The sequence below is a fragment of the Bos indicus x Bos taurus genome, chromosome 19 (assembly GCF_003369695.1).
Source record: "Bos indicus x Bos taurus breed Angus x Brahman F1 hybrid chromosome 19, Bos_hybrid_MaternalHap_v2.0, whole genome shotgun sequence".
Taxonomy (NCBI): Eukaryota; Metazoa; Chordata; class Mammalia; order Artiodactyla; family Bovidae; genus Bos; species Bos indicus x Bos taurus.
In genome coordinates, this window is record NC_040094.1 from 20,877,640 (window position 1) to 20,903,918 (window position 26,279).

At 50.5% G+C, this 26,279-nt stretch overlaps 4 protein-coding genes across 5 annotated transcripts; 1 reads left to right on the forward strand and 3 right to left on the reverse strand.

Moving 5' to 3' along the window:
• Positions 1–104: 104 nt before the first annotated feature.
• Positions 105–7,959, reverse strand: POLDIP2 (DNA polymerase delta interacting protein 2). Its single transcript, XM_027518773.1, has 11 exons — positions 7,725–7,959; positions 6,313–6,394; positions 5,374–5,471; positions 4,617–4,713; positions 4,372–4,447; positions 4,032–4,139; positions 3,467–3,603; positions 2,636–2,662; positions 2,302–2,427; positions 1,309–1,388; positions 105–577 (listed from the first exon to the last, which is right to left on the reverse strand). Exons 1-11 carry the CDS (start codon positions 7,883–7,885, stop codon positions 463–465), a joined length of 1,107 nt encoding a protein of 368 aa, XP_027374574.1. The 5' UTR covers positions 7,886–7,959; the 3' UTR covers positions 105–462.
• Positions 7,960–8,042: 83 nt separating this feature from the next.
• TMEM199 (transmembrane protein 199) lies at positions 8,043–12,900 on the forward strand. Of its 2 annotated transcripts, none has more exons than XM_027517983.1 (6): positions 8,043–8,287; positions 9,920–9,993; positions 10,311–10,400; positions 10,898–10,940; positions 11,153–11,265; positions 11,499–12,900. In XM_027517983.1, exons 1-6 carry the CDS (start codon positions 8,086–8,088, stop codon positions 11,580–11,582), a joined length of 606 nt encoding a protein of 201 aa, XP_027373784.1. In that variant the 5' UTR covers positions 8,043–8,085; the 3' UTR covers positions 11,583–12,900. The 2 variants fall into 2 exon arrangements, with proteins under 2 accessions (XP_027373784.1, XP_027373783.1); XM_027517982.1 differs by having other exon boundaries at positions 8,048–8,287; positions 11,564–12,900.
• A 6,794-nt stretch (positions 12,901–19,694) lies between these two features.
• On the reverse strand, positions 19,695–22,592 carry SEBOX (SEBOX homeobox). Its single transcript, XM_027518437.1, has 3 exons — positions 21,317–22,592; positions 20,991–21,151; positions 19,695–20,823 (listed from the first exon to the last, which is right to left on the reverse strand). Exons 1-3 carry the CDS (start codon positions 21,345–21,347, stop codon positions 20,443–20,445), a joined length of 573 nt encoding a protein of 190 aa, XP_027374238.1. The 5' UTR covers positions 21,348–22,592; the 3' UTR covers positions 19,695–20,442.
• Positions 22,593–22,682: 90 nt separating this feature from the next.
• VTN (vitronectin) lies at positions 22,683–25,633 on the reverse strand. The gene is made up of 8 exons (XM_027518436.1): positions 25,456–25,633; positions 25,243–25,362; positions 24,834–25,166; positions 24,615–24,754; positions 24,194–24,350; positions 23,844–23,996; positions 23,097–23,447; positions 22,683–22,878 (listed from the first exon to the last, which is right to left on the reverse strand). The coding sequence occupies exons 1-8, from the start codon at positions 25,517–25,519 to the stop codon at positions 22,766–22,768; spliced, it is 1,431 nt and encodes a 476-aa protein (XP_027374237.1). The 5' UTR covers positions 25,520–25,633; the 3' UTR covers positions 22,683–22,765.
• Positions 25,634–26,279: the final 646 nt, after the last annotated feature.

Consider the following 26,279-nt stretch of genomic DNA (forward strand, 5'->3'; position numbering starts at 1 on the left):
GATGGAGACAGACACCCTAGCTGAAGGGGCAGCTTCCTGAAGGGCAGTTAAGGACAGTAACCAAGGGCCCCCGCCGGGTCAGAAAGGGAGCCTGAGACGTCGGGGGGCAGAAACGGCGAGGGTGGCCAAGCACGCACTGGTTTATTGCCCAAACCTCGCATTCTAACAACTGTGTGACAGGCTAGGGAACCCCCACACCTATGGCCGCTGAACACAGTTCCTGATGGAAAGGTTTACTGGAACACAGCGTAGGCAGGGCATACGGGGAAGGCCAGCCTTGGAGGAGGCCCACGTGGGTCTTCTGCAGAAGTCATACTCCACCCGCCAAAGTAAGAACACCGAAGTCAAATGGCACAAACGATTAAGAGACCCACTGTGGCCGTGACAGAGTTCTGCAGCAACTCTCATGGGATGTGGGCTGTTGTTCGGGGCGGAGCCTGGGTGCTCAGGGCCTCTGCTGGCCTACCAATGAAGGCCTGAGGGCGGTGTCTTCTCATCTTTATTGCTTTCCAGGGAGAAGGGAGGGATCCGGACGTCAAAGTGGGAACCATCAGGCCTCTCGAAGCGGAAAGTGCCCCTGGGAGTCAGAGAGAAACTGGTTTAGAGGTCTGGAGAGCCCTGTGCCCTCAGCACCACAACTGAGGCAGAATAATGCAGGCCTGGGCTCTTCTGCCTGGCTCATGCCAGGATAACACTGGTCCAGGGACCCAAGAGCCCATCCTGGCCCTTCATGAAAAGAAGAAATGAAGTTGTCCTGAATTCAGCCCTTCGATGCACCCTGGATAGGCCACCCAACTATGCTTTCAGGATACAGAATTAAACACCAAGGGAAAAAACCAACTCATTGGCAGCTCTGTAGCAAAAAGTCACCAGACCGCTTTGACCTAAGTCCTCATCCCACAGGGGCCTCCCCAGATGGCACAGTGGTAAAGAATCCACCTGCCAATGCAGGAGATGCAACAGACACAGTTCAATCCCTGACTAAGGAAAATCCCCTGGAGAAAGAAATCTCCAGTATTCTTGCCCGGAAAATTCCATGGACAGAGGAGCCTGTCGGGCTATAGTCCATGGAATTGCAATTAGACATGACTGAGCAACTGAGCACACACACACACACACACACAAATTCCACAAAATCACGGAGAACTGGGAAAGTCATAAATCAGGCAAGACTCACACAACAATGAATGGCAGATACAGCTCCACCTCAGGACTTCACTGGGTCCAGAGTGAACTGCACGCTATGAGCTCTCACTTTCTGACCTGCAGTGTTGTGGACCTAAGCTGCCCCCACACCCACTTACTCACCACATGTGCCCACTGGAGGCCTGCAGGGAGACGTGGCTGCTGTACTGGAAGGCGGGCTGCTCCTTGGATAACACTGGTTCCTGTGAGGGTTCAGGCAAAATAGGTCAGACCAGACAAGCTCCCTGTACCCCAGGGCCACATGCTGACCATCACCGAGTCAGGACCAGATGCCCTCTCATGCCTCCCACCATAACGGCCGGCCAGCACCTCCTCTCACAGCACCGCCATTGACCTGGGCCTTTTACTCTGGCCCTGAGAAAGATAATCTCAGACTAAACATCTGAGGTTTCCAGACAAAGATGACAAGCCCAAGATCTCTGCAAATACCCCTTTCAGCGTCTATTCACTAAGTGCCTTATGATCAGCAAACATCTGCTAACTTAAGTCCTGGTCATCATAAGGTAATAGATGTTATCCTAAAAAACTGAGATTCTGGTTAAATAACCTGGCCAAAGTCATGTAGCAAGTAAACAACACAGTGGGCGTCTGAAAAGAGATGAGCTCCAAAGCCCTGTTCTTTCTATCCCACGCTGCCTCCCCAAGTCCCTGCTAATGTGTATAACTGCTTACTGAATGTGGCCCCTTCTCTTGACTATTTCTCAGGAGAGTGGGTGGGGTAGCGCAGGAATTGCAAAGTCAGATCTCTTCAAGGGCCAGCAGAGGATGTATGTGTGTAAAGAGGCAGAGGAAGGACAACTGGGAGTGCTGGAGGGTGTGTACCACACCCAAAGGCTTCCCAATTCAGATTTTTAAAAAGGGTGGCCACCAACGTCACTTACTTGGCTCCAAATCCAGGACCTGCTGCTACGAGTTATAAGGACCATGGGCCAGTTAAATAACAGTCCCTCACAGTGAGGTTTCTCACTCTGAACAGTCCTGTGCTTTCACACACTGACCCCCTGCCCCTAACCACAGAGGAGGAGACCGTGCACTAAGCTCCCAGGCCTGCTGGGTGCGACCAGAAACCAAGACTGTTAGCCCAAAGATGCTCACCCTGCCCACCACCCCTCGGCCTCGCACTGTCTCCAAGGTGCCGGACAGACTGAATATCCTCCAGTGTCGCTCCCGGAGCTGAACCACGTCACTGTCGAGGTTCTCCAGGCGGATGCAGTAGCGCCACTGTGGGAGCAGGGGAGAGACTTCACGTCTGAGAAGGAACAGAACCTGGGCTAGCCCCCTGGCAATTCTACGAGAGAAAAGGGCAACGAAGGCCAACACCTGCCCTGCACGGGTCTCATCTCCCGCCCCGGAGGTGAAGCCCCCACCTCCCACCTGCCCCCACAGGCACGCCTCCTGGGCTCCCCTCCTCCCGAGATTAGACACTCACCCAGTAGACGTGGGAATTCTGGGCTTCCTGGGGAAAACAAAACACAAAGAATTTCAGTCCCCGAGGGTAGAAAACGTCTATTCCAACCAACATCACTCCAGTGGAGCAGATGTATTCCAGGACGGATGCAAAGACAGAAGAAAGCCATAAGTATCTTGATGACGTGCTAACTATGGCCAACATGCCCAGAGGGAGGCAGGCTCCCTGGGCCCTTCCCTGGCCTCCTTCCTCTTCATCCTATCAAGATCACAGAGCTGGATGAGAACAGAAGAGAGGGCCCTTCCCTCTCACCACTCTCCCCATCAGCCTCCACCCCTTTGCCCACCACTGCTGCCCAGGCTGCTGTCTTCCTCCTCTGCCTTCCCACATCTCAGCAGGATTACAAGACTTAGAAAGATGTAGGCTGGCCTCCCCCACTACCGTGAGCTCCTGGAAGGCAGGTACAGTGTTTCATTTTTGTCACCCTAAGACCCAGGTTACGGCCAAGCAAGAAACAGCTCAATAAATGTATAAAACGTGGGAAGAGGAGCCTACAGTGATTTAAACAAGTATGTGTATGTTCTTCATAATCATGGCTCCCTTTGAGCCAGAAGAGAAGAGAGAGTCAACCTGGAGGCCTTCTTCCTGGGATCTGAGAGTTTCCTTGCTCTAGGTCTTGGTGTCAGCTCTTGCCAAGAGGGTGCTCGACCCCAGCCAATACATGCAGCACTGGAAACCAGAACCTCAGGCACATGGTTTAAATGTGGGACCCACACCAGCAGTCACACTGGGGACCCCACACAGAACCCGGGGGCCCGGCCCTGAGGGAAGGTACCAAGGCTCGGCACCTACCCTCATGCCCATGTAGAAGGGGATGACGGTGACACGGATATTCTCAGTTGTTTCCCGGTGGACATCAGAGAGCTCCAGCCAGGGGTGATTCTTCTCCTGCCAGGCCCGTAGTGTCTCCCGAGCCACAAAAGGGGGTGCTGGGGCAAGAAATGACTGGTTAGACCAGGCCAGCGGCCAACTGCTTCTCTTATAAAATCCTTCCCAGTGATGGCCAAGGTATAGAAGACACATGAGCAAAAGCAGCACAGGCTGGAAGAAGGCACAGGGCTGCCTACCAAGAATAAGCCCCAAGGAGGAATATGACGTCAGGGGAAGAGAAGTGGCCTGGGAGTTAGGGGCCCTGGCTCTCAGATCTCACTCTGCCACTACCTAGCAACCTTGAGTCGCTCTCATCATCCCTGAGCCTGTTTCCCTATCTGTGAGGAGGAGATAAAGGCCATCTACCCGACAGGTCTAAAGGGAGGTTAAATCAAGTTGTAGGAACAGAGCTTTGAAACTGCTTCTGTGACACTGTTTTTGAAGAAAGGGCCCTCCCATTACAGCTTCCCTTTATGAAAGAGGGTACCTTTTGTCTGGTCATACAGGAGAAATCTTTCAAAGAGCTCATGCTGGATAGGAACCTGATCAGTGGAGGTGTAGGGGAGGATGTCTTCGTGGCTGACATAATCCAGGCCTGGCAGAGAGACAAAGACAGAAAACTCACAGAGGAACGGGGAAGAGTGGGGCTGAAAAGAAACTCAATTTTTGGGCCTTGTCCCAGGGTGGGACGAAGCTGGCACCAAGGCTCTCAGCATCTACACGCCCTCCAAAGCAGATTTAAGGACAGCAGAAAGGCACTGGAATTCTCTTCCTGAGACACACCAGACCCCTCACCGATGGGCACCACTCAGATGCTCATAACTCACCTGGAATGGCATAGAGGGCCCGGCTGTCGTCGTGATTAGCCAAGAAAGTCACAGCTTCTGTCTGAGATCTCTGAGACTAAGGCAAGAAGCAAGTCATAGGTTTTCTCGGTCACTACCCAGTCCTGAGGACTTGGGGCCCAGTGCAGTATGGAACTGTTGGATCCCTCTCCTTCTCTTGGTCCCCATCAGGGTCCAGGCCTTCCCCATGGAAAGGAACCCCAGGCGCAGCCACCTTGCTTACTTACTATATGTGGACAGTCTCGGGCATCAATCAGCACCTGATAGTAAGTGTGAGTTTTGCCTTTCACCTCCTTCGAGCCATGGCCGGCAGGGTTCTCTGCTCTATGGGGCAGGAGGAAAAGCCCAAGATCAACCTGAGAAACGGAAGCGGGGCCTGCCCCAGCTCCCTGCCACCCCTCACTTAAACAGACCAGTGCCTGAACTGAAGGGGCTTAGCAGAAGCTGAGCCAATGCTCAGCACGCCCTGGCCAACGCTCCCCAAGCAGGAGCAAGCAATAGGGTGTGGTGAAGAGTCATCGTTTATCTTCCTCTCTGGATGCCTCTTTAAAAAAGGGGCCAAGCTGAGAAAATCAAACTGCTGCTTCAGTCCCTGGAGCCCAGAGCACCCCACTCTTCTCACATCCCAGGGGCTCTCTGTGATCACTTAATGGAGCCTTTCTTTTTTTAATGTACTCTAGGAGAAAGATTCTAACTGAACATCAAGAAATCAAGAAGCCTAGTTCCCCAAATGCCCTCTGGGGTACTTATAATGCAAACTAAGAATGCCTGGGGTGAGCATCCTGGGGAGGTCTGAAGGGACCCTTTGGCTTAAGACTCAGCACTTTTGTCTCCATGGGCATCAGTGTCAAGGGAGTGTTTGGGGACTGTTCCTAAGGCCCAGAAGGAGGCTGTCTTGACCGCTAGGACTCCAATTACATATGTCTGCCATGGGTTGGGCCTCCTCCAGAGGATACTGTGAGGCATAGTGAGAGGGAAACTTACTTTTCTGGGGCTGCAGACGCCACATCCCGGTCATAGAGTCTGGCCTGCCAGGGAAACAGGACGACACCTCGGTAGCCAAAAACACTGTGAAGGAAAAGCTGGGAGAAAAGAAAGGTTCAGTGAGTCTGCAGCCGAGCAGGTACATCCAGGTGGGGCCCAGACCACTAAGTGGCACGGGTGGTGGCAACTCCAGCACAAGGTCTTGCTGTTCTTTCCCTTGGACTCTGAGATCCACCCAGACCAACTGTGGGCACGCTTACTGTCCCTTCACCTGGCTGACTTCTACTCAGCCGTCAGGCCATAGCCGAGGCCTCGAGGAAGCCTTCCCTTCCCTCCCTTCCACTTAGCCGGTGTATAGCCGTGAACCATGTGCATGCTGTAATTCTTTTCTTAGACTGTCAACTCCATGAAGGAACTGCTTTCTGATTTCATACCAATGCATAAAGCCCATTCTATTGGAGGCATACAGGGGGAAAAAGCTGAATAAACAAAAAGTTCTCCTTATCTACAAGGGGCCTAAATCTATCTCAGTAGATCTGGCATAAAACTGACTCAGAAAAAGAGCCTCACACCCAGAGCTTAATTCACTGCACTCAATTCAACTAGAACAAAGCATCAAAAAGCAGGCCCTCCACTGGCTTCCCACCAACCACTATGTTAGATGACTCTTTAGCAATAGGACTTTCTCCTCAATATAGTTCAAACCATCTCTGTCCACACTAACTTGGAAACAAAACCCGATGACACATGAAGTGCATTCAAATCCAGGAAAACAGGGACAAAAAAACATGTTAAAACAACAACAACAAAACTTTTGATTCTGGTCTGGCACCAAACACCAAGGCAGAAAATCATAATGTTCAGGCCTGTGACCAAATTTCACCCTTTCAGAAGCAGAGCACACCCTGAAAACCAAAGATGATGCCGCCCAGCACTCACCTGTCCAGTCTCGTATTTTCCATTCTGTTTTGGCACCTCGAACACACCAACTGTCTCCAAAACTTTGCCCTCTGGTCGGTTTCTGATTAGGAAGGAAAAGGAACAAGCAACTGAAAAGCTAAGAAGTGAAGGGTACTAATCCATCAGAAAAAGCTGCTAGGATACTGGGGGGGGCCGGGGCCATGACAGCGGAGAAGGGTCGCGGCAGTGGGGCCAGCTGAAGCAGGGAAGGGTCCTGCCAAGCTACCCCTCCACAGAGATTCTGCTGCTCCTCCTCTGAGGACCAGCTGCAGATGCCCACTTGGTTTCCATGAGATCTGACAGCTCCCAGATCACTTCTCTCTTGATCTTAGCATTCCTCGTATCACGCCCTCAGACCCTGCTTCATCGTATCCCTTGCCTCCATTTCTTCCCTGACCCATCCTCCTGACCTCCCACAGCAGTGACTGCCTTTCCCACCTTGCATTTCAGTTATTTGTGTCACTGTCTTATCTCCATTAGAGACTGTAAGTTCCCCGGGAGCAATGCTTGTGTCTGATTAGCCTGTGCTCCCTCTCAGAGCCTAGCGTATAAGGGGTGCTCAAAAGAAAACTTTTGTGTCATCATGCCATGTTCATTTCCACCTCTAAACTGCAGTCCTCATCCTGGCATTGCACCAATGTTATTCTCTCTATCTAGTTTTTGTTCAGATTTACATCAATTTTCAGAGGAGTCTTAAACTGCAAATAGCTATCATCTCTCCCCCATGTCCGTGTCTCATCTCAGCCACTAAAAGGTCAGCTGTCACAGTGACTTCTGGACCCGACTGCTTTTTCTGGGGGCCCTTCAAAGCACCGCTTTCTTACTGTTGTGGAGAGGTGAACTCCATGTCTCCTTCCACTTGGTTCACCTGCCCCAATTTGATCTCTCTGGTCTCATCCCTAGGCACATTGTTCACACCATCCCTGTGGCTTCAAACCCCCTTCCTCAAGTCACATAAAGAGTATGTGCCCTCAAGGTCACACTGAAGCCTGGGACCCACGCAGGGCGCAGACTCGGGTCCTGTTTCCCATTTCCAGCATCTTTCTGAGAGAGGCCTTGACCCGCAGTCATGGGCTGAGGGTTCAAATCAAAAGCCCTAGCACTTAATTGAAGGACTTCCCACTAACAGTGGCGCTCGGATGTCCGCATTCGAGGAAGCAGGCTTTGCTCCGAGCAGGTTATTAGTTCCCCCTCGGAGCCAGTCCGGCACAATCCAGGACTCTGGGCCGCGCTCCCTTCCTCGCTCCTGGCACGCGTCCCAGGCAGCGCAGGTCGGCTCTCGGCCGGAACTCTCCCCTGGGTCGAACTCCTATCACCCTCTGCCGCTGGGCCCTCTGGCCGGGGACACGCTCCCTAGGCTCCGGGCCCGACCCCCGCGCTCCGTCCCTCACCGGGACGAGAGGTGCCTCCGCGTCGTCGTGGTCGCCACGGGTGGGAAGGCCCCAGCTCCACCCGCCGCACAGAGCGGCCTCGGCCCCCGGGTCCCAGTCAGCGACCGGGACCACCAACGACTGCCCACGGTCAGGGCCCGCCGGGCCACACAGCCCGCCATGTCTCGCCCGAGCTCCCGCTGGGCTGCTGACACACCACCCGACCCGCGGCCGGGCGGCGTTCCGCCCCCGCCCCACACTGCCCCGCGCCGTTGCCCCGCCCCTTTGGCTCTCTGCCCCGCCCCGCGAGCTTCGCGCTTCTTCCGGCGCAGGCGGACGGAAGTCTCGGTTCTGGGTCACCTGACCGTAAAGTCGGCTAGTAATGGCGTCTAGCTTGTTAGCTGGCGAGCGATTTGTACGCGCTCTGGGTCCTGGTGGGGAGCTGGAGCCAGAGCAACTGCCCGGGAAGCTGCGGGCAGAGCTTGAGGCCGCGCTAGGAAAGAAGCACAAGGGCGGCAATCGCCCGGCTCGCCTGGTTTCTTTCCGCCTGATCCGGGATCTGCATCAGTACTTGAGAGAAAGGGGTGAGCCCCAGTCTCCGGTTCAGAGTCGCCTCTTTTTTCCCCAGAGTTTAGGCCCTCCTGAGGTGTTTTTTCCTGAGGGGGTGTATCTGTTGCTGAACCAAACTCGCGGCTTCTTTCATGACTCCCAGCAAAGCCAATATACTGAGGCAGGGTTATGGTGAAGGAAAGTACAGTATTTAATGCAGGGTGCCAAGCAAGGGAACGGGAAACAAGGCTCAAATCCACTCTAGCTTGGAATTTGAGTTAAGGAACTTTCGTTTAAAGGAGAAGAACAAAGAGGCTAGGAATAATAGTCGTGTGACTTTTCCTAACTGTGGTTTCAGGAGTCAGAATGTCTCTGATTTACGATTCTCAGGTCACGTGGTCCTTGGCTCCGGTGTCTGTTAGCTCACTTTGCCCTGGAGAAGCAACCAGAGTTTTGAGGTTAATGATGATATTTATAACACTACATTAAAGATGTTATCAACAATAGCAGTTTGAGTCATCTGACTCTGGTTCATTAGTATTCTGTTAACACAGCATAGAAGTTAGCGGGGACAGGAAAAGGAATAAAGTTTTGGATAGAGAGATGAATTGTAAGGTCAGTAAGGAAATTTCAGTTTGAGGGGGACTGGGTTTCAAATCCGTCACTCTCTTTCACCCATGGAATGATAATCTGGCCAACCCAAGAGTAACCTCACAAACCCTGGGGAACCAGCCCACTCTGTTCATAATTTCCATGGGAATTTTTCATGGATGACAAAATTTACTTGTGCAGTTTCTGTTCTCTTGAGTCTCATCTTTACATCCAGGCCCACGTGACCCTTGAGGAAATACAAATTCTAACTCAAAAGCACAGCACAGGTTCAGTTTCTTCCTTTTGAGCCACATTAAAAAAAAAAAAAAAGGCAACATAGTGGGCTCACCCTGTGTGTGAATCTAGATTTCTTTCCATCTTAAAAGCAAGAGTGGTCACATCTGATAGAGTTGGTTGGTTTTTATTTTTGGATATAGAATGATGGGAAGTTCTGTTGAAATATCTGGACTGGGAGTGACATTTGAATTGTAGTCCTAATTCTGCTACTGACTCTTCATGGAGGAGTCATTTCTCTTCCTTGAGCCTCTGTTCCCTTATATGTAAAGGGGTCCAGTATGGCAAACTGGCATGTAAGGTCTTTTGCCAGAATTAACAGCCTGCCCAGAAGTGTGAGGGGTAGATTATTCAATTATTAGAACTAAAAAGGACCTTAGAGGGCATCTAGCACAGTGTCCTCTAAGTATTCACCATCACTAGGCCTTAAACCTATTTAGGGCAAGTTCTTTTGTGGCCACAGAAATGACCTAACTTAAAGGCAAATATAAATGACCTACGAGCTGTGACATTGGTTGGGTAATTGAGAGCCAACAATTAAAGTCACCATGTAGCACTAGTATATGGGATTATCTATGTTTCTTTCCAGTTGAAAATGAACCTGGAGATGAACTGATATAAGAGTAGCCATGTTTTATTTTGGTAGAAAGAATTGGCGGGCTGGGGACTTCTTTGGCAGTCCGGTGGTTAAGATGCCGTGCTTTCAATGCAGAGGGTGCAGGTTTAAGAATTGGGCTAGATCCTTCTCTGATCCTTCAACCTCACTATGCATTTTTCCTCAGGTTCCAAACTGTACCTTCATGAGCTCCTAGAAGGCAGTGAAATCTATCTTCCAGAGGTTGTGAAGCCTCCTCGGGTATGTAAGGGATATATTTGTGAGAATGGATGTTGACTCAGTTGGGTTTATTCATTTTACTTCCAGATTTATGAATCTTTGTGCTCAAAATTTGTTCTTTGAATCCTTGAGAGCTGGGGTGGAGGAAACCAGATATTGTCCTCCCAGTCTGACAGCTTGAAAAACTGATACCCCCCAAAAAAAGTTTCCAAAGCACTGGAGGCAGGACTGGTGCCTGGGTCTTCTTAGCAGTACTTTGCCCCCTGAAACCAGTGACTGTGACGTGTTTTCTAGCAAGCTGGAAATACCATTCTTCTTCTTTGATTTTTCTGCCTCAGAACCCAGAGCTAGTTGCTCGTCTGGAAAAGATTAAGATACAGCTGGCCAATGAGGAATATAAGCGGATCACCCGCAATGTCACCTGTCAGGTAAGAGCCCACTCTTCAATATGTGGACCCTGTAGCCCCTGAAAGCAGGGCCCTGCACTGGGAAGACACACAGATGAAAGAAAGTGTGGAAACCTGGTTTGTATACTATTAATATTAAGGGACTGTAGAAGCTCTGTGCTGCGTACAAGCCAAATACAGTTCCCATCCTATTTACTGAGACTGTCGGCTCAGACGGTGACTGATTTTTAAAGGTTGTAGAGGTGGAGATGAGCCGGGAGCCATTCTTTTGACAGAGCACCCTACTTTTCTCTGGCATGCACCTGGCCCAGAGGAGGAGAGGGATACACGGGTACTGGAAATATACGTCTCTTCTCTGAAATGCTTGATCCAGAGTAGACTCCAACTGGTCCTAGACAAAATCCAGGGAGAAGACAGAACTAGTGTGTTGGGTATAAAGAGGGCTGAGCCCAGACTGACAAATGAATACTCTCTGGGCTGCTTCCATTCTGAAATCCTTTGCTTTTTCTTTTTCCAAGGATCCAAGGCATGGTGGAACTCTCAGTGACCTGGGAAAGCAAGGTGAGGTACTAGGAAATCAGGCTGCGAAAGCCTCTCACTGGGATGGGTCAGCCGTGGTCCTCCTTCTCACTTCATTGCTCAGGATTTAAGCCTGAGCTGTTCAGGCTTGCTGTTTGAGGGAAGCCTGGCTGATGGGGGAGGCAACTGTGAGATAAAAGGGCCTCATGGAGGATGCTGACCTAAAAGTTTCTTGCCCGGGCTCCTCCCCAAAGTGAGGTCAGTGAAGGCTCTGGTCATCACCATCTTCAACTTCATTGTCACGGTGGCGGCTGCCTTCGTCTGCACTTACCTTGGAAGCCAGTATATCTTCACAGAAATGACCTCGGTGAGTAGGTTCTGGGCAGGGCAGGGTGCCTCAGTTGGGAGTGTTGGTGGGATAGGGAGGAGGTATGCAAAAATGCCTTGAACAGGTTATGTATTTATGTGATAAACAAAGGGAGCATTTGATCTGTCCAACAGTCATGGAGGTAGATAATAACCTCAAGAGAATCAGGATCCAGTTTTCTTCTCTTCCCCCCAACTTATGGGCTGGATTGAGGTCCTCTCCATACTTGTTAGGTGCTAGAGGCTCCAGAGCTGGAAGCTGGTCTGCATCCCATAAGCCTGATTCTCTCCCTTCCCAGCGAGTACTGGCTGCCTTGATCGTGGCCTCTGTGGTGGGTCTGGCCGAGCTATACGTCATGGTGCGGGCGATGGAAGGCGAATTGGGAGAACTGTAACTGTGCTTCCTCATCGAAGTCCGGAGACTCCAGGGTCTCAGCTGCCAATTGCTGATTCTCAGTCAGTGATTTGTACTCAGCCAAGCCAAGGCCACATGCTCTTCCTGTGGGACAGTCCCATCCTGTCGGTTAACAGAGGGGGCCATAGAGGAGACTCAGACAACAACAGGAAAGAACTGGTCTGTCCGTACATTTTCCCGAAGCCAGTGCCCATCTGCCTTCTACTGTCCATTCTGGGCATTGCTGGGGCTGGGTTTTTCCCCCACTGGAATCAAAGAGAATCCAGGCCTTTCCAGAAATAGACCATACTGCCTTGAACTTGCCCAGGTGCACAAGTCAGTGGTTGTCCTTGCTCCACACATCTTGATGCAGACCTGTGATTTATATCAGAAGACTCCAGTAAAACAGAGGGATTCGCTTTCTTCAGTTTGTGCTGGAAGAGGAACTGATCAGAGGACATCAAATAAGAGAAAGCCAGTTGGTACAGGATGGTGCAATTGTACACAAGGCAACTTTGGAATCTTAGTTTCTGCCTTCATCTTCTTCCTTCTGCTGGCCTTGTTCAGATTTCCTGTGTTTCTGCCTGTCTTCAGTATTCATCAGCCCTCCTTCAACTTCCCACCTTCTGGTCACCCTTTGCTCTGCTTCCAAAAATGAAAACAGTTCAGATAGCAAAGCAGTATGTCTGCTTTTAATTGCAAAATCCCTTGTACTTGTTTGTATTTGGAAGGAGAGTATGCCTACTGTGAATTGTCTCAGCTAATGAAGGGAGAGATTCTTTGTAGACTGGTGACTGTTTCTAGATTGAACTGTATGTGTAATTTATATGAGTATACACATAACAAAAATATATGGTATGTGTACATATTGTTATACATAAGCCTGTTACAGGTTATTTTATGCGGATTCTTAAACATATCTGGGTAAGTGCAAAAAATAGTATGTAAAATTGTTTTACATGATTGCTTTTGGTCTTCAGAACCATTCCAGAGGTTAGAAAAGGAAGCGGTTTTAGGTCCCTTTTCCAGAAGACAAAACTGAGGCTGAGAGAGGTCAAATGATCCTCAGCAGTCCTTTTTCTGTTAAAAGGAGCCAAAGACTCCTGAGTTATCTTGAAGTCTCTGTAATGTTACACTTTTAAGAACTTAGATTAGTGGTGTGTTGATGGAATCTGTATAAGACTTTTAGAAATTACAGTAGCATTATTATTTATCCAATAAATATTTATCAAATCCAGCATATTCTATTTGTTTGTTTGTTTTTATAACTTTGGCCATGCCACACAGCATGCAAGGTCTTAGTTCCCTGACCAGGGATTGAATCCAAGCTCCCTACAGTGGACGTGTAGCATCCTAACCACTGAACCGCCAGGGAATTCCCTCCAGGGTGTTCTTATTTCAAATCTTATGACAACAGAGAAGTCCAAAAGTTTCCATAGTTGGTGAGACTTAATTCAGGTCTGCTCCTAATGGTAGACTCTTTCTTTCTGTTTGTTCAGTGTATGAGCTCCTAAGGTCTTTTTTTTTCCCAGGACCCTCTTCTGTTCTTAGAAATTATACACTCATCGACTCAATAGACGTTTCCTCTACAGTATTGCCGGTTTCTTGAATTACAGCAAGTCAGCCTCTAAAGAAAATATTCTGCTTGAGTGAGAAGGAGGGTGTAGGCCCTTCTGTTATACCACAGATCATTTTGTTGAGAAATCAGGATTTCTGTTGTTGACTGGAAGAAATACCAACTTGAGAAAAAATACAGGTGGCATTTTACAGTGTTTTTAGCATCCCTGACTGTTTGAGTTAAAAAGCTACACTGAATCACTCTTTGCTCCTGATGAGCAAAGCCAAGTCAGATTTTTAGAATTCAAGTAGATATCATCTCTTTTCAAGTGGCTGAGTCTTGCAAGTGGAAAGAGCTTTAGCCTTCAGACTAATATCTGTGCTACGTGCCTAAAAAATCTATTTGAACTATTTGTTTTGGTCTATACTCCATTCTCCTCCTTTGACAATATCTCTGGGATATATGGGCAGAGAACAGTAAGAAAAATGAGGAAAAATCTACAGATTTTATCCTGATACATATAAATCAGAGAACCAGAGAATTTTAAAACGCTACTGAAACTTAGAGAAGTTAATTTTTCCATCCAAGTAGTTCACAAACACACTAATATTCCAGAGGATCATCTGACTTGTCCCAAGGCTACAGAGCTTAGTTATAGCCAAAGCTCCAACCCCTGGCTCTTGGCTCTCATGTCATACCTCTTTCCACATAACGCTATTCACTCTCTTCTTAAAATTAGAAAGTTGGTCAAGTGAAAGTACGTTTGAAGTACTAACATGAGTGGGAACTTATTCTCGCCATGTACTTAATAACTGTTAGCTGCTGCTTCTCTCCCTGACCTTCATGAGTCTTGAGGTTGAAGTTTTCATTGTGTCTGATGCAGTTCCTAATTTTCTGTTTTCTCTCCTGCTTATTTTCCTTCATACTTAAAATGCTTGAGGGAAGAGTGGAGAATACTGCCTATTTGTGTAGGGTCTCTATTAAGCTTTGGTATTAGGGAGCCTGACAACACATGTGCCTTCAGACAAACTTGTGGGGGTTAGGCTGATCATCACTTTGCTTTTGGCATTAGTCAGTCATATAGAACTACCCTCCATTTCCACTCTCATTAAAGAAAACATATTTCATACACTGACCTAAAGATGTCTGGGCAGTTCTGATGATCTGCATCAGGGATCAGCAAAAAAAGAGGTATTTAAAAAAATATGTATCTTAAGCATACCAACAACCCTTTTAGAAAGCAACTTGTCTCAGCCATAAAAAAGAGTGAAATAATGCCATTTGCACCAACATGGATGGACCTAGAGATTATCATACTAAGTGAATTCAGAGGAAGACAAATGTCATACAATAATCACTTATCTGTGGAATCTAAAAAAATCATACAAGTGAACTTAATGACAAAACAGATTCACAGGCTTAGATAATAAACTTACGGTTATCAAAGGGGAAACGTGGTGGTGGGGAGGGATAAATTAGGTTGAGATTAATATATACATACTAAAGGAAATCAGTCCTGAATATTCATTTGAAGGACTGATGCTGAAGCTGAAACTCCAATACTTTGGCCACCTGATGCCAAGAACTGACTCATTGGAAAAGACTCTGATGCTGGGAAAGATTGAAGGCAGGAAGAGAAGGGGACGACAGAGGATGAGAGGGTTGGATGGCATCACCGACTCGATGGACATGAGTTTGAGTAAGCTCTGGGAGTTGGTGATGGACAGAGAAGCCTGGTGTGCTGTAGTCCATGGGGTCGAAAAGAGTCAGACACGACTGAGCGACTGAACAGAACTGATAAATAAAATAGTCAACTAGGACCTATTGTATAGCACAGGAGAATCAATATTTTGCCATAACCTAAATGGGAAAAGAATCTGAAAAAGTGTGTAGGTATAACAAGCCCTTGGTTGTGCACATAAGACTAGCAACATTGCAAACCAACTATGAAGTGTGAGTTGCTACAGTCTCTCGGTCATGTCTGACTCTTTGCGACCCCATGGACTTTATATTCCAGTATAAAGTAATTTTTTTAAAGGTAAAGGCAAAGGAGAAAAGGAAAGATAATACCCATCTGAATGCAGAGTTCCAAAGAATACCAAGGCGAGATAAAGCCTTCCTCAGTGATCAATGCAAAGAAATAGAGGAAAACAATAGAATGGGAAAGATTAGAGATCTCTTCAAGAAAATTAGAGATACCAAGGGAACATTTCATGCAAAGATGGGCACAATAAAGGGCAGAAATGGTATGGACCTAACAGAAGCAGAAGATATTAAGAAGAGGTGGCAAGAATACACAGAAGAACTGTACAAAAAAGATCTTCATGACCCAGATAACCACGATGGTGTGATCACTCACCTAGAACCAGACATCCTGGAATGTTAAGTGGGCCTTAGGAAGCATCACTATGAACAAAGCTAGTGGAGGTGATAGAATTCCAGTTGAGCTATTTCAAATCCTGAAAGATGATGCTGTGAAAGTACTGCAGTCAATATGCCAGCAAATTTGGAAAACTCAGCAGTGGCCACAGAACTGGAAAATGTCAGTTTTCATTCCAGTCCCAAAGAAAGGCAATGCCAAAGAATGTTCAAACTAGTACACAATTGCACTTATCTCACATGCTAGCAAAGTAATGCTCAAAATTCTCCAAGCCAGGCTTTAGCAATATGTGAACTGTGAACTTCCAGATGTTTAAGCTGGGTTTAGAAAAGGCAGAGGAACCAGAGATCAAATTGCCAACATCCATTGGATTATTGAAAAAGCAAGAGAGTTCCAGGAAAACATCTACTTTTGCTTTATTGACTACGCCAAAGCCTTTTTGTGGATCACAACAAACTGGAAAATTCTTAAGAGACGGGAATACCAGACCACCTTACCTGCCTCCTGAGAAATCTGTGTGCAGGTCAAGAAGCAACAGTTAGAACTGGACATGGAACAGACTGGTTCCAAATCGGGAAAGGAGTATGTATGTCAAAGCTGTATATTGTCACCCTGCTTATTTAACTTATATGCAGAATGCATCATGCAAAATGCCGGGCTGGATGAAACACAAGCTGGAATCAAGATTTCTGGGGGAAATATCAGTAACTTCAGATATGCAGATGACACCACCCTTATGGCAGAAAGTGAAGAAGAACTGAAGAGCCTCTTGATGAAAGTGAAAGAGGAGAGTGAAAAAGTTGGCTTAAAACTCAACATTCAGAAAACAAAGATCATGGCATCCGGTCCCATCACTTCATGGCAAATAGATGGGGAAACAATGGAAACAGTGAGAGACTTTATTTTGGGGGGCTCCAAAATCACTGCAGATGGTGACTGCAGCCATGAAATTAAAAGACACCTGCTTCTTGGAAGAAAAGCTATGACCAACCTAGACAACATATTGGGAGAAGGCAATGGCACCCAACTCCAGTACTCTTGCCTGGAAAATCCCATGGACGGAGGAGTCTGGTGCACTGCAGTCCATGGGGTCTCTAGGAGTCGGACACGACTGAGCGACTTCACTCTCACTTTCCACTTTTCATGCATTGGAGAAGGAAATGGCAACCCACTCCAGTGTTCTTGCCTGGAGAATCCCAGCGACAGGGGAGCCTGGTGGGCTGCCGTCTATGGGGTCGCACAGAGTTGGACACGACTGACATGACTTAGCAGCAGCAGCAGCAGCAGCAGCAGACAACATATTAAAAAGCGGAGACATTACTGACAATGGTCCGTCTAGTCAAAGCTATGGTTTTTCCAGTAGTCGTGTATGGATGTGAGAGTTGAAGTATGAGGAAAGCTGAGTGCCAAAGAATTGATGCTTTTGAACTGTGATGTTGGAGAAGACTCTTGAGAGTCCCTTGGACTGCAAGGAGATCCAACCAGTCCATCCTAAAGGATATCAGTACTGGGTGTTCATGGTAGGACTGATGTTGAAGCTGAAACTCCAATACTTTGGCCACCTGATGCAAAGAACTGACTCCTTGGAAAAGACCCTGATGCTGGGAAAGACTGAAGGCAGGAAGAGAAGGGGACAACAGAGGATGAGATGGTTGGATGGCATTACCAACCCGATGGACATGAGTTTGAGTAAGCTCTGGGAGTTGGTGAAGGACAGGGAAGCCTGGTGTGCTGCAGTCCGTGGGGTCGCAAAGAGTTGGACACGACTGAGTGACTGAACTGAACTGAAAGCTTAACTATTCAGTAAGATTCCTACCAAAAATAATAGACATAAAAATAAAAACTACCTACAAAAAAAGTGATTGATTCATATGTCAGAGATCTTTGAAATACATGCCAATGTTCATCTCAATTATGTCTAATAATAATATCCTATATTGGATACAACTTAAATATCAGAAATAGGGTGATTAAGTAGATTATAGCAATAGATACATTTTTAAAGTATTATACAAAATATTGTGCAAAATAAGTTGCTATACAACCCTGGAATATTAAAAAATTAGCTATACTGAACACTGAAACTTTTTTGGAGAGTCACATCTGTCTTTTTTTTTTTTTTTCGCTGCATCAGGTCTTAGTTGACACATGCAGAATCTAGTTCCCTGACCAGGAATGGAATCCAGGTCTCCTGCTTTGGGAATGTGGAGTCTTAGCCACTGGACCACCAGGGAAGTCCCACAGCTGTACTTGCCTGTACTAAACTTCGTGGCCAGAGTCCCCACATATCGTCAAGCTTTCACAGTCTCCACGTAACTGGATTCAGGTTGGGAGACTTCCAAATTTTAGATACAGAGCAGACCTTTTTCTTTTTCTCTTTTCTTGGCTGTTCAGCTTTCAGGATCTTAGTTCCCCAACCAGGGATCCAACCTGGGCCCGAGGCAGTGAAACCACCAAGTCCTAGCCACTGGACCGCCAGAAAATTCCCTGGAGCTGGACTTCTTAAACAGCTTCTGACCCAGGGCAATTTCTCAGGATGCAATTGGAGTCATTCCCCACATACTCCTCCTTCTTGGGAAGGCGTCCTCATTTGATCCCAGCCCCTACTCCCAAGCCAAGAGACTGCTGTGGCATTGAGTAATTTGTGTTTGTGTTAGTCACTCAGTCATGTGTTTGTGACCCCATGGACTGTAGCCTGCCAGGCTTCTCTGTCCATGGGGATTATCAAGGCGAGAATACTGGAGTGGGTTGCCATTCTCTTCTTCAGGGGATCTTCCCAACCCAGAGATCAACCCTGAGTCTCCTGCATTGCAGGCAGATTCCTTACCCCTAAGCCACCAGGAGCTCCTTTATGGGCCAGTCAGGCTTCTCAGATGGCTCAATGGTAAAGAATTTGCCTGCCAAGGCAATAGATGTGGGCTCGGTTCCTGGGTTGGGAAGATCCCCTGGAGAGGATATGGTAACCCACTCCCATATTCTTGCCTGGAGAATCCCATGGGCAGAGGAGCCTGTACCCCTTGGGGTCGCAAAGAGTCAATGACTGAGCATGCATGTGCACACACACGCACGTATGGGCCACTCTCCTGGCTTCTAGAGCAAGAGCAGCCAAAGCCTTAAGTGCTTGCTGAGGGAAGGGCCACGGTTCAGGTGACCTCCATCTGCAAGGGCAGAATCAGAAATAGGAAATCAGGTGGCCTTTCCTCTGCTTCTCACCCCACTTTGGGAACTCTGCTCTCAGCCAGTTCCTCTGTCTCACCATACCACAGTTTCTCCAGTGCAGTCTGGGTCCAGGGCTTCCTGGAGAGCAAGGGGAGTCCTTGCCAGAAGCCCAGAGAAACAAGAAGCGAGACCTTTCCAGTTTCTCATATCCCACCGTATGGAGCATGCTAAGTCCCTTCAGTCGTGTCCAACTCTTTGCGACCCTGTAGACTGCAGCCCGCCAGAGTCCTCTGTCCATGGGATTCTCCAAGCGAGAATACTGAAATGGGTTGCTCTGCCCTCCTCCAGGGGATCGAACCTAGGTCTCTTACATCTCCATTGGCAGGTGGATTCTTCACCACTAGTGCCACCTGGGAAGCCCATGTGGAGAAGGAGGGGGAACTAGCGTCCATTGAGAGCTTTTATTAATACAGTGTGTCACGCACCACATGAAGCCCTTCACCTACATTATTGCTTCTCATTCCCAAAACAGGAAATGAGTATTACCATCCCCATTTTTTCAGGCTCCTAGACTTCCAGAGAGTTTCAAGACTACCTGGCAGCTAGGATTTGAATCTAGCACAGACCGATTGCAAACTCCAAGCTCCAGAAGCTGAGCCGAGTCTCCAGAAGTGCAGGGAGCTGGAGTGTCCTGGAACAAGTGGGCGCAGGAGCAAGGGGTGCAGCTGAGGCTCCCTTCTCTCCAGGGTCTGTCAGCCAGAGCCCTAAGCCCTTCGATTAACCCTCCTCCCTCTAACTAATCCTGGCAGAAGCCTGGGTAATACCTCCCACCCCGAATCTGTGTGGAACCTGGCCCTATTTAGGGATTAGGTAATGGAGATAAACTTCAAAAGCAAACAGCCCCCATCCCAATTCATTTGCAGCACAGAACAATCCAGATTAAGGTACAGAGTTGGGGTTTTATTTGAAGATTAGTTGGTATTACAGATGACAGTGATACCAAAACCCAACGCTGCCAACGTGCACGCTCCTCCCCACCACATCCTGAGTCTGTCAGGTTGTCTCTGCAGCCCCAGGTCAGACGGCAGCCAATCTCATATTTGTGAAAATTAAATCAACATAAGCCCTGGGTTCCTATTTCTACTTTATGACTTTAATATCACTCCCTCTTCAGATCCATGGCTCTGAATAATTTGTCCAGGTGGCAGGAGGACAGGAGAGGGGGGCCCTGAACTATAAAACGACTGGTCCCTGCAGTCTAAAATTAGGATCAGCCCTCTCCCAGCCTTCTTAACAGTCAGGTAATGGCCTAAAGGGCCGTTGGGTACAGGGTGATGGCCCATTGTCCTTTGGAGGGAGGAGGTATTGTCAGCTGGGATGAGAAGAATTGGGAAACTGGCAGAAGTGGAAAACATGGGGTTCTATCTCATCCCTCTGTGCCAAGATGATGGGTGGGGAGGGTGCTAGGTAGCAGGAGCAAAGCCCCCCTCACACCATTGAATCCGTATCTAGGCTGGTCTGGAGGACAGTGGAAGGCAGGGATCCCTGAGCTAATACTTTCATCCTGTAAGAAAACTCCCTTGTGTAAAAGGAGGGTTCAGGAGATCCACTTCCGGTGTGTTCAATCCTAGGGGGCAGAGTGGGCTACGGGAACCAGAGTAGGGGTCTTGCAAGTCCTAGACCTAGGTTAGGAATGGTCCAGGTTGGTGACTATGGCTGAGGCATAGATGAGGTCAGAAAGAATGCCCAGTGAGGTCTGGGGAGCAGCTCGCTCAGAAGAGAGGTGGGGCCCGGAAGACCCAGCTGGTGCCCAGGGGGCTGCAGCTTTAGCCCCCACCCACCCCTGGCCTGGACCCAAGCCAGGAGCTGGGCAGGAAGCATGTCGACACACAGAGGCACACTGAGCTGTGCTGTTGGAGGGTGGAGGCTGGCCAAGGGTCCAGGGCTCCGGGGACCGCTGGATGGTGTCCGGAAGAGAACAGGATCTCTGGGGAGGCTCAGGCCTGGGGCTTAGGCTTCCTGGCTTTCTATTCTTGATTCTCTTGGCTCTGCGGTTCTGGAACCACACCTGGTAAGGAAAGAAGGAGCCTCTTCTGGTTCCAGCATCCCCTCCCCCCAGGTACAGGGGAAGCAGAATCTGGAGGCAGGATACCCAGAGAGAACGGACTGTGGGTCAAGCTTAGAAACTCACTGTGCAAGTGCACCCCCATCCTGAGGGGGGTGATCACAGCTCACCTGTATCTTGGCCTCAGGAAGAGAGGTGACCCGGGCTAGGTGCTCACGGGTGCCGATGTCGGGGTAGGGCCGTGCTGCAAACACTCGCTCCAGCTCCAGCAGCTGCCCTCTGCTGAAGGTGGTCCTCTTTCTCCGGTGGGGACCCAACCCACTGGCATGGCCTGCAGGCCACAGTGGGGGGGTCAAGCCAGGACTCCCTGTGAGAGCCTCCACCCCAGTCTCAAAGCCCCCAGTCGACCCTGAAGCCCCTACTCCCCACCCCTCTTCAGACTGCCCCATCACCTTCCCCACATCCTCCCCCTGCCCACCCTTTCCCACCAGATCACCTGCCGGAGATGCATCCACTGGGCTGGTCATGGAGCTGGCAGAGTGAGGAGCCAGACAGCCATGCCAAGGCTGTGCCCACACCAGTCCCCTCCGAGTGTGGGGATTTATCCTGCTCAGAGGCCTGGCCCCGCCTCCAGGAGGTGGGGAATCCCGGAGGAAAAGGGGCCTCGTGGGAATATGGGTGGGCAACCCTGCTCCTCCGGGGCTTCACCAAAGAAGCTGGCCTTATCTCCCCATCCTCACACTTCAAACTCTGGCAGTCTATGTCTGAAATCCTGTACTTTATGAAAATCCTCCCATGGTTCCATCCAGAAAGGCATGGGTGCTCCCAGGGCTTCAGCTGCGAGACTGGGTGGAGTTCTATCCCACGACTGAGATGGGGCTGAGAAAGCTAGACAGGATATGGAGGACGATGGGGACAGCAGATGAGCCGGAGCCACCCTCTCCTCAGCAGGACAGGGAGCAGATGTCACTACCAGATCACCCTCGGCTCTGCTTTAGAGCTTGGCCTGCTCCCCTGGCCCCCTAAGAGCCCAAATGGACTTCCTAGAGTCCAGGAACTTGGAACCAGAGGAGGTTCCACAGGTACATTTGGCAGGGGGGTAGTTTAAGAAAGATGTTATTACAGTGTTCTTGTCCTCTGAAGTCTTCTGGGCCACTTTTCCAAAAGAGATGGGTGCATTTGAATTTCCTTTTGGTCCCTGCTCTTCCCTGTGTCTCCTGCCTCAGTGCCCTGCACCCCAGACCCAAGACAGAGATTTCAAAACCCTATCATCATAGGGACAGGTTTGGGGGAGCACAGTGATCACCTTCCCAGGGGCTCTTGAGTGTCTGAGCTAACAGCATTTCAGGTCCAGGATAGGCAGAAAAGCTAAGCCGCAGTCCACTACCTCCTGACCCCCTGCCCCTTCTAAGATCTGGGTCAGTGACAAGAGGCAAAACAAGCCCCAGGCTGGATAGGGTGGCTTGGTGACGCCTGTCATCCTTAAGAGGGGTTCAAGTCCCTGCTTAGCTGCTGGTGGGTTGTTGGGGACTGCTTGGTGCGGGAGGAAGGCTTGCACTCATGAGGCTCTCCCAACAGGTTTTCTGGCTCACTGAGAGGGCCTGAGCCCAACACAGGCTGGAAACAATGAGGATCTTCTCTGTCCTCTCCCCCAAGCCATCCTGACTGCCCGACTTCCCCTCCTTTACCCAGGCATACCCCTGCCTCCTGCCTTTCCACCTTGGTCAGGCCAGGAGTCCTTTTTTTTCTTTTGGCCACACTGCGTGGCACATGAGATTTTACATCCCCAACAGGAACTGAACCTGGCCCCAGTTTCTTAACCACTGAACTGCCAGGGAATTCTCAGGACAGTAGTCTTAAACTCAGGGTCAAGGGATCTTTATTGAGCTGGAAGGAGGATGCTGGAGCAGGGAGCAGCAGTGACCAGCTGTTTGGACTCAGGCTGCTACGCTTGGCCAGGGACTGGACAGCCCAGCCAGTACTGGGCGATGGAGCGTGGGTAGGGAGGGATCACAGCGTCCACCCGCCGTGTGCGAAGGTTCACTCGGTAGTACTTGTCTGCAAGAGAGGTCGGGAGATGGGGCGTGAGACACAGCCTACCCATCCTGCCCTAAGAAGACCTGGGTGTCTCCTGGAAGGGTGAGTGAACATCCACCAGGCACCCGAGGACTCCGGCCTGCCTTGTCACCACTCAAGGGCTGTGGTCAGCCCCCAGGGACCAGGGACAGCAGGAACGACCCAGCCAGACCAGCTACAGGGCGGGCAGGGGCTCCCACCTTCTGAGAAGAAGTAGACACTCTGGATGGGCTCACAGGTGGCAGGCACAAGCCAGTCCATCTCGAAGCTATCATAGTTGTTGGCTCCCAGGCCCAGCTCCTCGCTGGAGAGCCAGGACAGGAAGGCAGATCGAGATCGCCGGTAGGGGTTCTGGTTTCGGCCTCGGCCTCGACCACGGCTTCGGAGCGAGCGGTAGCGTTTGCGATGGCGGCGTGCAGACTTAGTCATCTTGGCCCGGGGGAAGCTGGGAGCTGAGCCTGAGACATAGATGTGGCCGGCCATGGCCGCATCCAGTCGTCCCGGCAGACCAAACCAGTTGCGGCTGATGAGCTGGGGCTGTCCAGCACCACCTGCGGTGAGGAAGGGGTGAATGCAGATCCTTGGTGGCCAAGGATGGGCTGTCTGCCTTGTCCAAGGACAGCCATCAGGCTAGTGGCAGAGCCCCCCATCCCGGCCTTTCCCCTGGCTTCCCTCCACCGTAACCCTCCCCGGTTGCCCCAGTCACAGCCCCTCCTTCTGCTGGCTGTGCTAGGCAAAGTCCAAAGTGTGGGGTCCGAGTGGAGGCAAGCCTCCCTCCACCAACGTCAACAGAAGCAAAGTCTGGCCTGAGCAACCTGAGCAAACAGCTTTTGATTGATTGCTGCACAATTGCAGCCTCTCAGGCTGGCCCAGCCCTCCCTCTACCTGGGGGCTCCTAGCCCCCTGGACCGGGAAGCAAGACTCACGCTTCCACCCTCCCTCCGTACCATAGGAACCGCCCCAGAAGAGAAGTCGGAAGATGTCCACCCAGCTGTCCCGCTGCATCAGGGCAAAGTGTTTAAATGCGGCCGGCAGGGAGCTGCCTTCACAATCCTCTTGACTGGGCTGCTGCTGGAACACATATTCCCAGTAGTGGTTGCCTGGGGAGGGGTGGCCATGAGCAAGACTGGAAAGCCCCAAGGCTGTGGAAGTTGGGAGCTCCGGTGGGGGTTGGGAGTAGGGGAGGTGGGGTGTGGAGGGAAGGTGGGGGATAAACACAGGCCCGTCCCCAGTGAAGCGTGGAAGAAACCCAAAACTGCTCCACTGTCTGCACACCCTCCTGCCCACTTCTGAGTACCCTTGAAGAAGTAGACCCGCTCCCTGCCATTGAAGTTGTGAGCGGGGAGGGCCAAGGCTGCGTCCACATCATCCGGAATACCCCCGAAGCCGTCCGAGATGTTTCGGGGGAAGTCAGGCTCCAGGACACCGTCCTGAAAGCGCCAGTACTGACTACCCTAAGGGGTTGGGGAGGAGAAGAGGGTGGGCAGGAAGTTGGCTGTGCACAGAGGCGCAAAATCCCCCAGTCAAGGCAGGCAGCTCTAGTTCCAGGCTTGTTGCTCAGGAGCTGAAGCCTTGGGCTTTTGTGTGCTCACAGAGCCCCAGCCAGGGACCACAGGCCCAAATCCAGCCTTCTTGCCCATGCTGGTCCTGGGCACAGCTGCTCTCAACTTCTACCCAGATACTCTCAACCCTGACCCACAGCACCCTGGGCCTGGCACCTTGAAGAGGTATGTCTTTCCCTGACAGTTGACACGGGTGAAGGCAGCATCAATGGGCCCCTCAATGCCCCAGACATCTCGGATGAGTTTGGGGTATCCAGGCCTCACTGCCTTTTCATCCAGCTCATAGCAGTACAGCCCTGGAGGGAAGGATATCGTGTAAGGGGGGATGCCCCTGGGACAGACCCCTACCCCCAAGTCCTGCCCGCCTTGAGTCACCTCGGAAGGCAAAGAGGGAACCATTCTTGAGGTCAGTGAAGGCATCAAAGGGTTTCCCACTGCACGTCTCCTCCTCTGCTGGGGACTCAGAGGTCCCTAGGTCACTGGTCCCCATCCCAGGCTCTGAGTCTCCCCGCCCAGGTGGTGGGACCTCTTTCTCAGGGTTGAGAACTGGTGCCTGGACAGGAGTCTCTAGGGTCTGAGCCTGCAGAAGAGAGGCCAGAGTGGTGCTCTCGGGCTGTGCTTCCACGTTGCTGTTGACGGTCTGCGCGTCGCTGTAGTCATGGAACCCATACTCATCTTCTGGCAGATGGAACACATCCCCACGAGTCACTGCGGGCAGAGAGGGTGGTGGTGACTCTCCAGCTGCACCGGGGACCCCAGGCCCGCCCAGCCGCTCTGCACGCACCTTGGGGCTTGCACTCAGCCATGAAGTCGGCACAGCAGCTCTGGTAGTAAGAACAGAGCTCGTCACACTGACACTTCCTGGTGGCGTTGAAGCCCTCGGTGCAGCGGCCCTTGCAGGACTCTGTGAGGAGCCCGTGTCAGCTGGCACGGCCAAGCCCAGGCTACCCTTTCCCACCCCACCTTGACCCCAGTGGCCAACAACACCCTCCCGCACCTTGGTCAGCCACAACAACCCACGCCAGCAGGGCCAGCATCAGAAGGGGCCTTAGGGATGTCATGGCGGGGCCTCCAGCCTCGAGCCTGGTGAAGTAGGTTCCCGTGGTCTCTGCTTTGATGCCTGAGAAAAGGAGGAAGCGGAGAGATGGGGAGTGGAGGCGGGGGAACCAGAGAAGAGGAGCTGCCTTTTCTACTGCTCTGTTTGCTCCACCTCCAGCCCAGCCCCCCAGTGCCCCGACCCCAGAGGCTATTGCAGCAAAGGGTCATGTTCCTAGAACTGTGGGTCTGGGACAGCTACGAACAGGATCCTTGCCAAGCTCAGGGACCTCTCTGAAGAGGACTAGCGCAGGGAGCCTGAAGCGCAGAAAGAAGTCCCACTCTGTCGATCCACTGGCCATGTGACCTCAGGCAAACTGCTTTATCCGCCTTAGTTCTCTTTTTAGGCAAATGAGACTAATTATATGTGCCTCACAGGGTGTTGGGAGCTAAAGCCGACAAGAAGTCCAACTCCTGGAGCAGCCCCAACTTCGTTCTACTGCAGTGGTTATTGATCTGTGATCTGTTTGATGAGGCACATCCCCGGCTGGGCAGTTCACTCACCCTTTGTGTATTTAGGGCAGTGGAAGAGGGGGTAGGAGCTGGGGAATTTTTTTCTTTTTATCATAAAAGAACAAAGTTTTCATTTCTGGGTTCATCTCTAGGGTACATTGATTTCCCCAGGCCAGTCTTCTCAGCACAGTCTGCTGAGTGAATATTAACCCTTTGGAGTGGATAAGATTCCTACTGCTGCTAAGTTGCTTCAGTCGTGTCCGACTCTGTGCG

Bases quoted from the DNA above. Each gene is read 5' to 3' on its own strand.
- POLDIP2 (XM_027518773.1), bottom strand. From the start codon at position 7,885: ATGGCGGGCTGTGTGGCCCGGCGGGCCCTGACCGTGGGCAGTCGTTGG. The intron at 1,389-2,301 runs GTGAGCATCTTT...GAACCCTCACAG, and splicing joins GCCGAGGGGTGGTGGGCAGG to GAACCAGTGTTATCCAAGGA. The intron at 578-1,308 runs GTGAGTAAGTGG...TCTGACTCCCAG, and splicing joins GCCTCCAGTGGGCACATGTG to GGGCACTTTCCGCTTCGAGA.
- SEBOX (XM_027518437.1), bottom strand. From the start codon at position 21,347: ATGACCAGCCCAGTGGATGCATCTCCGGCAG. The intron at 21,152-21,316 runs GTGATCTGGTGG...TGTGGCCTGCAG, and splicing joins AGTGGATGCATCTCCGGCAG to GCCATGCCAGTGGGTTGGGT. The intron at 20,824-20,990 runs GTGAGCTGTGAT...TTTCCTTACCAG, and splicing joins TTCCTGAGGCCAAGATACAG to GTGTGGTTCCAGAACCGCAG.
- VTN (XM_027518436.1), bottom strand. From the start codon at position 25,519: ATGACATCCCTAAGGCCCCTTCTGATGCTGGCCCTGCTGGCGTGGGTT. The intron at 24,351-24,614 runs GTGCCAGGCCCA...CCAACCCCTTAG, and splicing joins GAAAGACATACCTCTTCAAG to GGTAGTCAGTACTGGCGCTT. The intron at 22,879-23,096 runs GTGGGAGCCCCT...CCTCTCTTGCAG, and splicing joins TGTCTACTTCTTCTCAGAAG to ACAAGTACTACCGAGTGAAC.
- TMEM199 (XM_027517982.1), top strand. From the start codon at position 8,086: ATGGCGTCTAGCTTGTTAGCTGGCGAGCGATTTGTACGCGCTCTGGGT. The intron at 8,288-9,919 runs GTGAGCCCCAGT...ATTTTTCCTCAG, and splicing joins TCAGTACTTGAGAGAAAGGG to GTTCCAAACTGTACCTTCAT. The intron at 10,941-11,152 runs GTGAGGTACTAG...TCCTCCCCAAAG, and splicing joins CAGTGACCTGGGAAAGCAAG to TGAGGTCAGTGAAGGCTCTG.